Source organism: Oncorhynchus kisutch, unplaced genomic scaffold, assembly GCF_002021735.2.
Source record: "Oncorhynchus kisutch isolate 150728-3 unplaced genomic scaffold, Okis_V2 scaffold838, whole genome shotgun sequence".
Classification (NCBI taxonomy): Eukaryota; Metazoa; Chordata; class Actinopteri; order Salmoniformes; family Salmonidae; genus Oncorhynchus; species Oncorhynchus kisutch.
In genome coordinates, this window is record NW_022262783.1 from 36,454 (window position 1) to 51,000 (window position 14,547).

General features: G+C 46.6%; 1 protein-coding gene across 1 annotated transcript in view; it reads right to left on the minus strand.

Moving 5' to 3' along the window:
- The window catches only part of LOC116362547 (protein eyes shut homolog), a gene marked incomplete at its 3' end in the record, with an annotated part of 129,638 nt that overhangs the window by 26,215 nt on the left and 88,876 nt on the right, over positions 1-14,547 (minus strand). Inside the window, exon 19 of the mRNA XM_031816619.1 lies at positions 8,552-8,749. Within this exon, the coding sequence (XP_031672479.1) occupies positions 8,552-8,749 (198 nt within the window). The remainder of the gene's footprint in view (positions 1-8,551; positions 8,750-14,547) is intronic.

Consider the following 14,547-nt stretch of genomic DNA (forward strand, 5'->3'; position numbering starts at 1 on the left):
TCTCTGTGTAGTTTCACCAGATAGGCTGTAATTAGGTTTCACGTTCCGTTTGTTGTTTTGTATTTAAGTATAGTTGTTTCATGTATCGTCATTTCTTCATTAAAGATCATGATTAACCACCACGCTGCATTTCGGTCCGACTCTCTTTCGACAAACGAAGAACGGCGTTACAGAATCACCCACCACATACGGACCGAGCGGCGTGGTAACAGGCAGCGACCGCAGGAAAAGCGAAAGGAGGAATGGACATGGGATGACGTGTTGGATGGCAAAGGTTGTTACACTTGGGAGGAGATACTGGCCGGAAGAGATCGCCTCCCATGGGAACAGGTGGAGGCACTTAGGAGAGCAGAAGCAGCCGGAGATAAGAGCCGACGATACGAGGGAACACGGTTGGCAAGGAAGCCCGAAAAGCAGCCCCAGAAATTTATTGGGGGGGGCTCAGAGGGAGAGTGGATGAGTCAGGTGTCAGACCTGAGCCAACTCTCCCTGTTAATCGTGAAGAGCAGTTGCAGTGGGAGAGGCTGCATCACTTGGAGAATTGGACATGGGAGGAGGAACTGGACGGAAAAGGACCCTGGGCTCAGCGTGGAGAATATCGCCGTCCCAAGGAAGAACTAGAGGCGGCTAAAGCGGAGAGGCGCTGGTATGAAGAGGCAGCACGGCGACGCGGATGGAAGCCTGAGAGTCGGCCCCAAAAATGTATTGGGGGGGGGCTTACAGGGAGTATGGCTATGCCTGGTAGGTGACCTGCGCAAACTCCCTGTGCTTACCGGGGGGGCTAGAGAGACCAGGCAGGCACCGTGTTATGCTAGTGAGCGCACGGTGTCTCCAGTGCGGGTGCATAGCCCGGTATGGTACATACCAGCTCTTCGTATTAGCCGGGCTAGAGTGGGCATCGAGCCAAGTAAGGTTGGGCAGGCTCGGTGCTCAAGAGCTCCAGTGCGCCTGCACGGTCCGGTCTATCCAGAGCCACCTCCACACACCAGTCCTCCGGTAGCAGCTCCCCGCACCAGGCTTCCTGTGCGTGTCCTCGATCCTGTAGCACCAGTTCCAGCACCACGCACCAGGCCTTCTGTGCGCCTCGTCTGTTCAGCGCTATCAGAGCCTTCCTTCCCTCCTGCGCTGTCGGAGTCTCCCGCCTGTTTAGCGCAGCCAGAGCCTTTCTCCTCTCCTGTGCTGCTGGAGTCTCCCGGCTGTTTAGCGCAGCCAGAGACTTTCTCCTCTCCTGCGCTGCCGGAGCCTCCCGGCTGTTTTGCGCTTTCGGAGTCTCCCGCCTGTTCAGCGCAGCCAGCGTTATCCTCCTCTACAGCGCTGCCGGAGCCTCCTGCATGCATGAAGCAGCCAGAGCTGTCAGTCTGCAAAGAGCTGTCAGTCTGCAAGGAGCTGTCAGCCTGCATGGAGCAGTCAGCCTGCATGGAGCAGTCGGAGCTGCCAGTCTGCAGGGAGCTGTCAGTCTGCAAGGAGCTGTCAGTCTGCAAGGAGCTGCCAGTCTGCAGGGTGCTGTCAGCCTGCATGGAGCAGTCAGAGCCGTCAGTCTGCATGAAGCAGCCAGAGCTGTCAGTCTGCAAAGAGCTGCCAGTCTGCAAGGAGCTGTCAGCCTGCATGGAGCAGTCAGAGCTGTCAGTCTGCAAGGAGCTGCCAGTCTGCAGGGAGCTGTCAGTCTGCAAGGAGCTGCCAGTCTGCAGGGTGCTGTCAGCCTGCATGGAGCTGTCAGCCTGCATGGAGCAGTCAGAGCTGTCAGTCTGCATAGAGCAGCTAGATCCGCCAGTCAGCCATGATCTTCTAGATCTGCCAGTCAACCAGATTCTTCCAGATCAGCCTGTCAACCAGAATCTTCCAGATCTGCTAGTCAACCAGAATCTTCCAGATCTGCTAGTCAACCTGAATCTTCCAGATCCGCCAGCCAGCCAGGATCTACCGGAGCCTACTACCTACCTGAGCTTCCTCTCAGTACTGGGCTTCCTCTCAGTACTGGGCTTTCTCTCAGTACTGGGCTTCCCCTCAGTTTCGGGCTGCCCCTCAGTCCCGAGCTGCCCCTCAGTCCCGAGCTGCCCCTCAGTCCCGAGCTGCCCCTCAGTCCCGAGATGCCCTTCAGTCACGAGCTGCTCCTCAGTTCTGTGGGGTTCTGGGTGAGGACTATTAGGCCATGGTCGGCGGCGAGGGTGGATTATCCCAGGACGCGAAGGGGAGGAACTATGACATTTATGGAGTGGGGTCCACGTCCCGAGCCGGAGCCGCCACCATGGACAGACGCCCACCCGGACCCTCCCTATGGTTTTGAGGTGCGTCCGGGAGTCCGCACCTTGGGGGGGGGGGGGGGGGTTCTGTCACGCCTTGGTCATAGTATTTTGTGTTTTCGTTATATATTTGGTCAGGCCAGGGTGTGACATGGGTTTCTGTGTTGTGTTCCGTATTGGGGTTTTATAGGATTTGGGATTGCTAATGATTAGGGGTGTGTCTAGTTAGGCTTGGCTGCCTGAGGCAGTTCTCAATCAGAGTCAGGTGATTCTCGTGGTCTCTGATTGGGAACCATATTTAGGTAGCCGGGGTTTCACTGTGTATTTTGTGGGTGATTGTTCCTGTCTCTGTGTAGTTTCACCAGATAGGCTGTAATTAGGTTTCACGTTCCGTTTGTTGTTTTGTATTTAAGTATAGTTGTTTCATGTATCGTCATTTCTTCATTAAAGATCATGATTAACCACCACGCTGCATTTCGGTCCGACTCTCTTTCGACAAACGAAGAACGCCGTTACAAAAAGGCAAATATCGCAGGAATAGCTTGATGAGTTTTGAGAGCAGTGTGATCATTTTTAAACATTAAATAATAGCTTGTCAGTTAAGAACAAATTCTTATTTACAATGCCAGCCTACTGGGGAACAGTGTGTTAACTGCCTTGTTCAGGGGCAGAATGACAGATTTTTACCTTGTCAGCTCAGGGATTTGATCCAGCAACCTTTCGGTTACTGGCCCAACGCTCTAACCACAAGGCTACCTTCTGCCCCTGTATTGGACATCAGGATGTTATTAAATGTCCTCTGTAGTGGACATCAGGATGTTATTAAATGTCCTCTGTAGTGGACATCAGGATGTTATTAAATGTCCTCTGTAGTGGACATCAGGATGTTATTAAATGTCCCCTGTAGTGGACATCAGGATGTTATTAAATGTCCTCTGTAGTGGACATTAGGATGTTATTAAATGTCCTCTGTAGTGGACATCAGGATGTTATTAAATGATTTCTAATTTTATTTAACCTTTATTAAACTACGGAGAGTCAGTTAAGAACAAATTCTTATTTACAATGACGGCCTAGGAACAGTGGGTTAACTGGCCTAGGAACAGTGGGTTAACTGGCCTAGGAACAGTGGGTTAACTGGCCTAGGAACAGTGGGTTAACTGGCCTGGGAACAGTGGGTTAACTGGCCTGGGAACAGTGGGTTAACTGGCCTAGGAACAGTGGGTTAACTGGTCTAGGAACAGTGGGTTAACTGGCCTAGGAACAGTGGGTTAACTGGCCTAGGAACAGTGGGTTAACTGGCCTAGGAACAGTGGGTTAACTGGTCTAGGAACAGTGGGTTAACTGGTCTAGGAACAGTGGGTTAACTGGTCTAGGAACAGTGGGTTAACTGGTCTAGGAACAGTGGGTTAACTGGCCTGGGAACAGTGGGTTAACTGACCTAGGAACAGTGGGTTAGGAACAGTGGGTTAACTGGCCTAGGAACAGTGGGTTAGGAACAGTGGGTTAACTGGCCTAGGAACAGTGGGTTAACTGGCCTAGGAACAGTGGGTTAACTGGCCTAGGAACAGTGGGTTAACTGGCCTAGGAACAGTGCCTTGTTCAGGGGCAGAAGAACAAATGTTGACCTTGTCAGCTTAGGGATTCGATCTAACAACCTTTCGGTTACTGGCCCAACGCTCTAACCACTAGGCTACCTGCTGTTTACTGGCCCAACGCTCTAACCACTAGGCTACCTACTGGTTACTGGCCCAACGCTCTAACCACTAGGCAACCTGCTGGTTACTGGCCCAACGCTCTAACCACTAGGCTACCTGCTGGTTACTGGCCCAACGCTCTAACCACTAGGCTACCTGCTGGTTACTGGCCCAACGCTCTAACCACTAGGCTACCTGCTGGTTACTGGCCCAACGCTCTAACCGCTAGGCAACCTGCTGGTTACTGGCCCAACGCTCTAACCGCTAGGCTACCTGCTGGTTACTGGCCCAACGCTCTAACCACTAGGCTACCTGCTGGTTACTGGCCCAACGCTCTAACCACTAGGCAACCTGCTGGTTACTGGCCCAACGCTCTAACCACTAGGCTACCTGCTGGTTACTGGCCCAACGCTCTAACCACTAGGCTACCTGCTGGTTACTGGCCCAACGCTCTAACCAGTAGGCTACCTGCTGGTTACTGGCCCAACGCTCTAACCACTAGGCTACCTACTGGTTACTGGCCCAACGCTCTAACCAGTAGGCTACCTGCTGGTTACTGGCCCAGCGCTCTAACCACTAGGCTACCTGCTGGTTACTGGCCCAACGCTCTAACCACTAGGCTACCTGCTGGTTACTGGCCCAACGCTCTAACCACTAGGCAACCTGCTGGTTACTGGCCCAACGCTCTAACCACTATGCTACCTGCTGGTTACTGGCCCAACGCTCTAACCACTAGGCTACCTGCTGGTTACTGGCCCAACGCTCTAACCACTAGGCTACCTGCTGGTTACTGGCCCAACGCTCTAACCACTAGGCAACCTGCTGGTTACTGGCCCAACGCTCTAACCACTAGGCTACCTGCTGGTTACTGGCCCAACGCTCTAACCACTAGGCTACCTGCTGGTTACTGGCCCAGCGCTCTAACCACTAGGCTACCTGCTGGTTACTGGCCCAACGCTCTAACCACTAGGCTACCTGCTGGTTACTGGCCCAACGCTCTAACCACTAGGCTACCTGCTGGTTACTGGCCCAACGCTCTAACCACTAGGCTACCTGCTGGTTACTGGCCCAACGCTCTAACCACTAGGCTACCTGCTGGTTACTGGCCCAACGCTCTAACCACTAGGCTACCTGCTGGTTACTGGCCCAACGCTCTAACCAGTAGGCTACCTGCTGGATACTGGCCCAACGCTCTAACCACTAGGCTACCTGCTGGTTACTGGCCCAACGCTCTAACCACTAGGCTACCTGCTGGTTACTGGCCCAGCGCTCTAACCACTAGGCTACCTGCTGGTTACTGGCCCAACGCTCTAACCACTAGGCTACCTGCTGGTTACTGGCCCAACGCTCTAACCACTAGGCTACCTGCTGGTTACTGGCCCAACGCTCTAACCACTAGGCTACCTGCTGGTTACTGGCCCAACGCTCTAACCACTAGGCTACCTGCTGGTTACTGGCCCAACGCTCTAACCACTAGGCTACCTGCTGGTTACTGGCCCAACGCTCTAACCAGTAGGCTACCTGCTGGATACTGGCCCAACGCTCTAACCACTAGGCTACCTGCTGGTTACTGGCCCAACGCTCTAACCACTAGGCTACCTGCTGGTTACTGGCCCAATGCTCTAACCACTAGGCTACCTGCTGGTTACTGGCCCACCGCTCTAACCACTAGGCTACCTGCTGGTTACTGGCCCAACGCTCTAACCAGTAGGCTACCTGCTGGTTACTGGCCCAACGCTCTAACCACTAGGCTACCTGCTGGTTACTGGCCCAACGCTCTAACCACTAGGCTACCTGCCAATGTGGTTGATATATTTGGAGAATAAACTTGACCTCCATATCTTGTTTTTGTGTGTTTCTTTATGTACTATACTGTGAAAGAGAGGATTTCAACAGTGTGTGGGCAGAGATCTGAAAGAAACACAAAAGAAAAGAATGCGAGGCCACGTCAACTAATGGAAAATGGATCACAGTCCATAAGGATCACAGTTCATAAAGCTTCTGTCACTCCCAATATTCTACATGTGTTTCCCGGTATGTTTCATGTCTCCTGAGAGAGCTGCTAGTTACATTTGACATGACGGACATATTGTATCGACGTGTGTGGCAACGCAATAACCACATATAATACACCTTTTGACCAACCATATGATGTTATGAACAAAAGCCAAATATCTGTTTTTGACAATGACTTTAAAGCACATTTATTTAGAGAAATAACACAGCTTCCATCATGTATCACTTTGGTCATCTATGATCCTTAACCCACACTGGTCATTTGATGTAGGAGTCATCATTTCTGTTGGAGATGGAATACATAGAAGCCTGGATTAATCGCCAGCCAGAGAAGGAAAAACAACATTCTGCCTTGGGGATTTGACTGTGTGTGTGTGTGAGTGTGAGTGTGAGTGTGAGTGTGAGTGTGAGTGTGTGTGAGTGTGTGTGTGTGTGTGTGTGTGTGTGTGTGTGTGTGTGTGTGTGTGTGTGTGTGTGGTGAGATTTCTTTGATTGTATTAAGTCTGAAATGTATCATCCATTATTCAAATTAGGACTCAGCATTGATGAATAATTTATGGTCTCTCAGTGGTTAGGTTACAGAACTCATCAGATGGTCTCTCAGTGGTTAGGTTACAGAACTCAGATGGTCTCTCCGTGGTTAGGTTACAGAACTCAGATGGTCTCTCAGTGGTTAGGTTACAGAACTCAGATGGTCTCTCAGTGGTTAGGTTACAGAACTCAGATGGTCTCTCAGTGGTTAGGTTACAGAACTCATCAGATGGTCTCTCAGTAGTTAGGTTACAGAACTCATCAGATGGTCTCTCAGTAGTTAGGTTACAGAACTCATCAGATGGTCTCTCAGTGGTTAGTTTACAGAACTCATCAGATGGTCTCTCAGTGGTTAGTTTACAGAACTCAGATGGTCTCTCAGTGGTTAGGTTACAGAACTCAGATGGTCTCTCAGTGGTTAGGTTACAGAACTCAGATGGTCCCTCAGTGGTTAGGCTACAGAACTCAGATGGTCTCTCAGTGGTTAGTTTACAGAACTCAGATGGTCTCAGTGGTTAGGTTACAGAACTCATCAGATGGTCTCTCAGTGGTTAGGTTACAGAACTCAGATGGTCTCTCAGTGGTTAGGTTACAGAACTCATCAGATGGTCTCTCAGTGGTTAGGTTACAGAACTCAGATGGTCTCTCAGTGGTTAGGTTACAGAACTCAGATGGTCTCTCAGTGGTTAGGTTACAGAACTCAGATGGTCTCTCAGTGGTTAGGTTACAGAACTCAGATGGTCTCTCAGTGGTTAGGTTACAGAACTCAGATGGTCCCTCAGTGGTTAGGCTACAGAACTCAGATGGTCTCTCAGTGGTTAGGTTACAGAACTCAGATGGTCCCTCAGTGGTTAGGCTACAGAACTGAGATGGTCTCTCAGTGGTTAGGTTACAGAACTCAGATGGTCCCTCAGTGGTTAGGTTACAGAACTCAGATGGTCTCTCAGTGGTTAGGTTACAGAACTCAGATGGTCTCTCAGTAGTTAGGTTACAGAACTCATCAGATGGTCTCTCAGTGGTTAGGTTACAGAACTTATCAGATGGTCTCTCAGTGGTTAGGTTACAGAACTCATCAGATGGTGACCACTGCAGTGCCCTGGATACTTGCCCTGGTCAAAAGTAGTACACTACATAGGGAATAGGGTACATGTGCCATGGTCAAAAGTAGTGGACCCTATAGGGAACAGGGTGTCATTTGGGATGAAGTCATTACCATCAGATGGAATAACTCCAGTCTCATAACGCTCCTTATTAGTCACAGTGGTGGTGACCCACTGGAACAGTACCTGTCAGAAAGCAAGTGAGCTAAAACAACTGTGATGCACAAGGTATGAGTAGGGGTGGGGTGAGAGAGAGGGGGAGGGAGGGGGGAGAGAGACATATAGACAGAGAGGGAGGGAGAGAGATCAATAGAGAGAGAGAAATAGTGAGAAAGAGAGAGAGAAATAGAGCGAGAGAGAGAAATAGAGAGAGAAATAGAGAAATAGAAAAATAGAGACAGAGAAATAGAGCGAGAGAGAGAAATAGAGCGAGAGAGAGAGAAATAGAGAGAGAAATAGAGAAATAGAAAAATAGAGACAGAGAGAAATAGAGCGAGAGAGAGAAATAGAGCGAGAGAGAGAAATAGAGCGAGAGAGAGAAATAGAGCGAGAGAGAGAGAGAGAAATAGAGCGAGAGAGAGAGTTAAATAGAGAGAGAGATAGAGTTAAATAGAGAGAGAGATAGAGTTAAATAGAGAGAGAGAGAGAGAGAGAGTTAAATAGAGAGAGAGAGAGAGAGTTAAATAGAGAGAGAGAGAGAGAGAGTTAAATAGAGAGAGAGAGAGAGTTAAATAGAGAGAGAGAGAGAGAGAGTTAAATAGAGAGAGAGAGAGAGTTAAATAGAGAGAGAGAGAGAGAGAGTTAAATAGAGAGAGAGAGAGTTAAATAGAGAGAGAGAGAGAGAGAGTGTGTGTGGGGGTGTTTTTAGATGTGTTAGCTGGGGCCTATCTCTGAGTGGTTATTAAACGTGTTTGTGACATGTGGGCTGATGATTCTCGCTATAGGGCTGTAGTGGTGTGTGTCTCACCATCGTAGCAGAAGCCGTGAAGGCAGGGGTTGGAGCTGCACTCGTCCATGTTGATCTCACAGCGGGGGCCTGTGAAGCCACGTCGACAGCGACAGCGGAAACCCAGAGGGAAATGGACCTGATCAGGTTCCTCTACACACTCAGCACCGTTCTCACAGGGGTTGTTGGCCTCACAGGGGAGGAACTCACAGTTCCTACCTATAGTAGGAGGTAGTGGGAGCAGGGCCCAGCAACCAGCAGGGGTGGGGGGAGAGACACACAAAGTCAGACATAGAACTCACAGTTCCTACTACTAGTATGGTAGGAAGAGCAGAGCCCAAGAATGAATAGGCAAACAGGACGAGTGAGAAACATTTTCAGATGGACATCATTTCTTCCGACATACTGTAGGATGAGCAGCAGACAACAACAAATAGGCAGATGGAGAGAGAAGATCAGGCAGGTCACCTGTCATACAAGCCACTATTCGACGTCCATCCATGCCTGAGGACGTTGGGAGGTGATATGGAAACCGACCACTAGGGGCAACAGTGAGCTCTGTTACCTTCAAATAGGCTTTGGTTTTGCTAGGGCGTTGTGGATGGGGATGGTTCCAAAGGTTGAATGATCGAATCAAGTGATAGAAAGTCCAGCGATACTGGCCTTTATCAATGGTAAGCATCTGCCTCTGTTTCTAAAGGTTGAATGTTTAAATCCAGTGATAGAAAGTTAGTTTTGATATTTAAGCCAATCCCAAACCTGAACCCGACCTTAACTATTCAGAGTTCATGTCTAATCTTAAGAATCCAGAGTTAATTTCTAAACTTTTTTTTATTTTGATGTTTGGAACAACTTCTAAATTTGACGTTTTTAGAAATATGGATGAACGTCTAATTCTGACGCGAGACTGTGATAGCTAGTTGGAGAAACCGGTGACAGACAGACAAGGTAGAGCAGCAGCCAGCAACAAACATGCAGACAGAGAGAAACAGTGTCAGACAGAGAAGGTAGAGCAGCGGCCAGCAACAAACAGGCAGACAGAGAGAAACAGTGTCAGACAGAGAAGGTGGAGCAGCGCCCAGCAACAAACAGGCAGACAGAGAGAAACAGTGTCAGACAGAGAACGTAGAGCAGCGGCCAGCAACAAACAGGCAGACAGAGAGAAACAGTGTCAGATAGAGCAGCAGCCAACAACAAACAGGCAGACAGAGAGAAACAGTGTCAGACAGAGAAGGTAGAGCAGCGCCCAGCAACAAACAGGCAGACAGAGAAGGTAGAGCAGCGGCCAGCAACAAACATGCAGACAGAGAGAAACAGTGTCAGACAGAGAAGGTGGAGCAGCGCCCAGCAACAAACAGGCAGACAGAGAGAAACAGTGTCAGACAGAGAACGTAGAGCAGCGGCCAGCAACAAACAGGCAGACAGAGAGAAACAGTGTCAGATAGAGCAGCAGCCAACAACAAACAGGCAGACAGAGAGAAACAGTGTCAGACAGAGAAGGTAGAGCAGCGGCCAGCAACAAACAGGCAGACAGAGAGAAACAGTGTCAGACAGAGACGGTAGAGCAGCGGCCCGCAACAAACAGGTAGACAGAGAGAAACAGTGTCAGACAGAGAAGGTAGAGCAGCGGCCAGCAACAAACAGGCAGACAGAGAGAAACAGTGTCAGACAGAGAAGGTAGAGCAGCGCCCAGCAACAAACAGGCAGACAGAGAAGGTAGAGCAGCGGCCAGCAACAAACATGCAGACAGAGAGAAACAGTGTCAGACAGAGAAAGTGGAGCAGCGCCCAGCAACAAACAGGCAGACAGAGAGAAACAGTGTCAGACAGAGAACGTAGAGCAGCGGCCAGCAACAAACAGGCAGACAGAGAGAAACAGTGTCAGATAGAGCAGCAGCCAACAACAAACAGGCAGACAGAGAGAAACAGTGTCAGACAGAGAAGGTAGAGCAGCGGCCAGCAACAAACAGGCAGACAGAGAGAAACAGTGTCAGACAGAGACGGTAGAGCAGCGGACCGCAACAAACAGGTAGACAGAGAGAAACAGTGTCAGACAGAGAAGGTAGAGCAGCGGCCAGCAACAAACAGGCAGACAGAGAGAAACAGTGTCAGACAGACATAGAAGTTCATTGTTGTACACAATTGCTCCCTGGTGCATAAAATAAACACATTCTCAAATGTATTTCAGGTCATCTGTGTAATAAATGAATGAATTTTGAATGAAATGAACAATACATAACTGAACAGGGAGTGGGGACAATAGATAACTGAACAGGGAGTGGGGACAATAGATAACTGAACAGGGAGTGGGGACAATAGATAACTGAACAGGGAGTGGGGACAATAGATAACTGAACAGGGAGTGGGGACAATAGATAACTGAACAGGGAGTGGGGACAATAGATAACTGAACAGGGAGTGGGGACAATAGATAACTGAACAGGGAGTGGGGTCAATACATAACTGAACAGGGAGTGGGGACAATAGATAACTGAACAGGGAGTGGGGACAATACATAACTGAACAGGGAGTGGGGACAATACATAACTGAACAGGGAGTGGGGACAATAGATAACTGAACAGGGAGTGGGGACAATAGATAACTGAACAGGGAGTGGGGACAATAGATAACTGAACAGGGAGTGGGGACAATACATAACTGAACAGGGAGTGGGGACAATAGATAACTGAACAGGGAGTGGGGACAATAGATAACTGAACAGGGAGTGGGGACAATAGATAACTGAACAGGGAGTGGGGACAATACATAACTGAACAGGGAGTGGGGACAATAGATAACTGAACAGGGAGTGGGGACAATACATAACTGAACAGGGAGTGGGGAATGACTATGACAAACTGTATGTCCCTGGTTGACACCACTGACTGTCTGCTTTATGATGGTGCCAATATACTGGATAATATGGGGAGCTAATACATTTACTGCTAATTAGTCAATCATTAACATTTCATTTGTACCAATGCTTAGTAACGTCTCAAACTCCCTCTGGTGTGACCACAGATCTCAAATGCTGAAGGTTTCTGATCTTTTGAATGCTATATCTGAAATAAAAACGTAAATAAAAATCTTATAATTACCTAAATAATGCAAAGAAATGTACTTTTTTGAGAATAATGGAAGTATTTCTTAGGAGAAAATATGTAAATGACCTAATAAACGTGTTTTTACTGAAAACGGTAAAAAAAAAGAAGGTTTTATTGTGAAATTCAGTTTAGCACTAAGGATGCATCTCAAATAGCACCCTATTCCTTATGTAGTACACTACTGTTGCTTCCCTATGTAGTAGTACACTATATATGGAATAGGGTTCCATTTGGTATGAACATCTTGGAGTCACTTTCAAAACTCCTTGTTCACAACAATAAAACAGACTATATTGACACAATCATGCACCTCTTCAATCACGTGAATAGTAGCAACACTATGCTCGTGACTGTTTTCTCAGAGGGAAAGTTGAGTTGTTATCAAGTAATCAAGGAAAGTTACATTTTTATCGCCAGAGCAAACAATAGACATTTACAAGAAGACGCACACATCACTCCTACAAAGCAGAATAACAAGCCAGAAAACTCCACTCAGGCCTAAAATAATAGCTAGCTGGAAGAACCAGCATGCCAAAAGCTCAGTATCAAAACACGTGTTGATGAAAGCGCACTCTTGGAAAACAATGTACATAAGAAAACATATGAACAAGGCAAAGTGTTTTCAACAAAGACAGTTAGAAAACATATGAACAAGGCAAAGTGTTTTCAACAAAGACAGTTAGAAAACATATGAACAAGGCAAAGTGTTTTCAACAAAGACAGTTAGAAAACATATGAACAAGGCAAAGTGTTTTCAACAAAGACAGTTAGAAAACATATGAACAAGGCAAAGTGTTTTCAACAAAGACAGTTAGAAAACATATGAACAAGGCAAAGTGTTTTCAACAAAGACAGTTAGAAAACATATGAACAAGGCAAAGTGTTTTCAACAAAGACAGTTAGAAAACATATGAACAAGGCAAAGTGTTTTCAACAAAGACAGTTAGAAAACATATGAACAAGGCAAAGTGTTTTCAACAAAGACAGTTAGAAAACATATGAACAAGGCAAAGTGTTTTCAACAAAGACAGTTAGAAAACATATGAACAAGGCAAAGTGTTTTCAACAAAGACAGTTAGAAAACATATGAACAAGGCAAAGTGTTTTCAACAAAGACAGTTAGAAAACATATGAACAAGGCAAAGTGTTTTCAACAAAGACAGTTAGAAAACATATGAACAAGGCAAAGTGTTTTCAACAAAGACAGTTAGAAAACATATGAACAAGGCAAAGTGTTTTCAACAAAGACAGTTAGAAAACATATGAACAAGGCAAAGTGTTTTCAACAAAGACAGTTAGAAAACATATGAACAAGGCAAAGTGTTTTCAACAAAGACAGTTAGAAAACATATGAACAAGGCAAAGTGTTTTCAACAAAGACAGTTAGAAAACATATGAACAAGGCAAAGTGTTTTCAACAAAGACAGTTAGAAAACATATGAACAAGGCAAAGTGTTTTCAACAAAGACAGTTAGAAAACATATGAACAAGGCAAAGTGTTTTCAACAAAGACAGTTAGAAAACATATGAACAAGGCAAAGTGTTTTCAACAAAGACAGTTAGAAAACATATGAACAAGGCAAAGTGTTTTCAACAAAGACAGTTAGAAAACATATGAACAAGGCAAAGTGTTTTCAACAAAGACAGTTAGAAAACATATGAACAAGGCAAAGTGTTTTCAACAAAGACAGTTAGAAAACATATGAACAAGGCAAAGTGTTTTCAACAAAGACAGTTAAAAAACATGAGCCAAGCAATGAACAGTGTGAATAAATGACAACACGAAAATGGCACCCTATTCCTTATTTAGTGCACTACTTTTGACCAGGGACTATAGATAATATAGGTAATATGGTGCCATTTGGGACACAGAGGTTTTTGGGAAGAGCATCATTTCCATGCAAGCTTGACATATCAAAACAAGTAGTTATCTTTCCTACCTCTGATAATTTCTGCAAGATGATTTTATTTTTTTTAAAGGCAGGGAAAAGTACATGATTACAAAACTGGAACAGCATGAAGTAAAGATATTTAAAGATCTACCATGGCACTGAACTCAGTAGGTCTCAGTTTTCAAACTTGGTGAAAGCATAAAACATGTCATTAGAGGGTTGAAAAATGTGTTGAGCTATCCACAGAGATCCTATAAAATGTGTAATTCTATAGAGCCATCTACCGTGGCACTGAACTCCGTCTTCAACCCTGGTGAAACCATAGAACATGTCACGACCAGTACTAGCTACAGTATATAAAACATATTGTCAAAAGAAAGACAGGATATGTAAACATGCAGAGGAGTGGGGTCACGGCCAGGGTCAGCCATTATCAACGGGTTAACCCTTGTGGGAGTTGGCCCATATGGATAGGGCTAAATGCAATCGTTAGAGAAATATGAAAAGCATATGCATAAGCATGGTAGCAAATGAAAGGAAACAGTTTGGAGATTATGGGAAAATGATTAGACCAAAGTTGAAGACACAACAGTTCACCTGAAACAAGACTGTATCCAAACATCACACTGTTGATTTGATGTGCAGTTTACATTTACTGTACTTTTCTCCGCATTTGTTGATAACGACATCCTGTTGTAATGATGTCGTTATCAACCAGTTTTACCCACCAGCTTGTGTTCATGCTTCTGATTCTACTGCAGGATCAGGACAAACTGAGGTCAGTGACCAGTGATTCATCATAGTACAGTATGCTGAGGAGGCAAAGCTGTGGGCTATCAGTGATCATAGTACAGTATGCTGAGGAGGCAAAGATGTGGGCTATCAGTGATCATAGTAGAGTATGCTGAGGAGGCAAAGCTGTGGGCTATCAGTGATCATAGTACAGTATGCTGAGGAGGCAAAGCTGTGGGCTATCAGTGATCATAGTACAGTATGCTGAGGAGGCAAAGCTGTGGGCTAT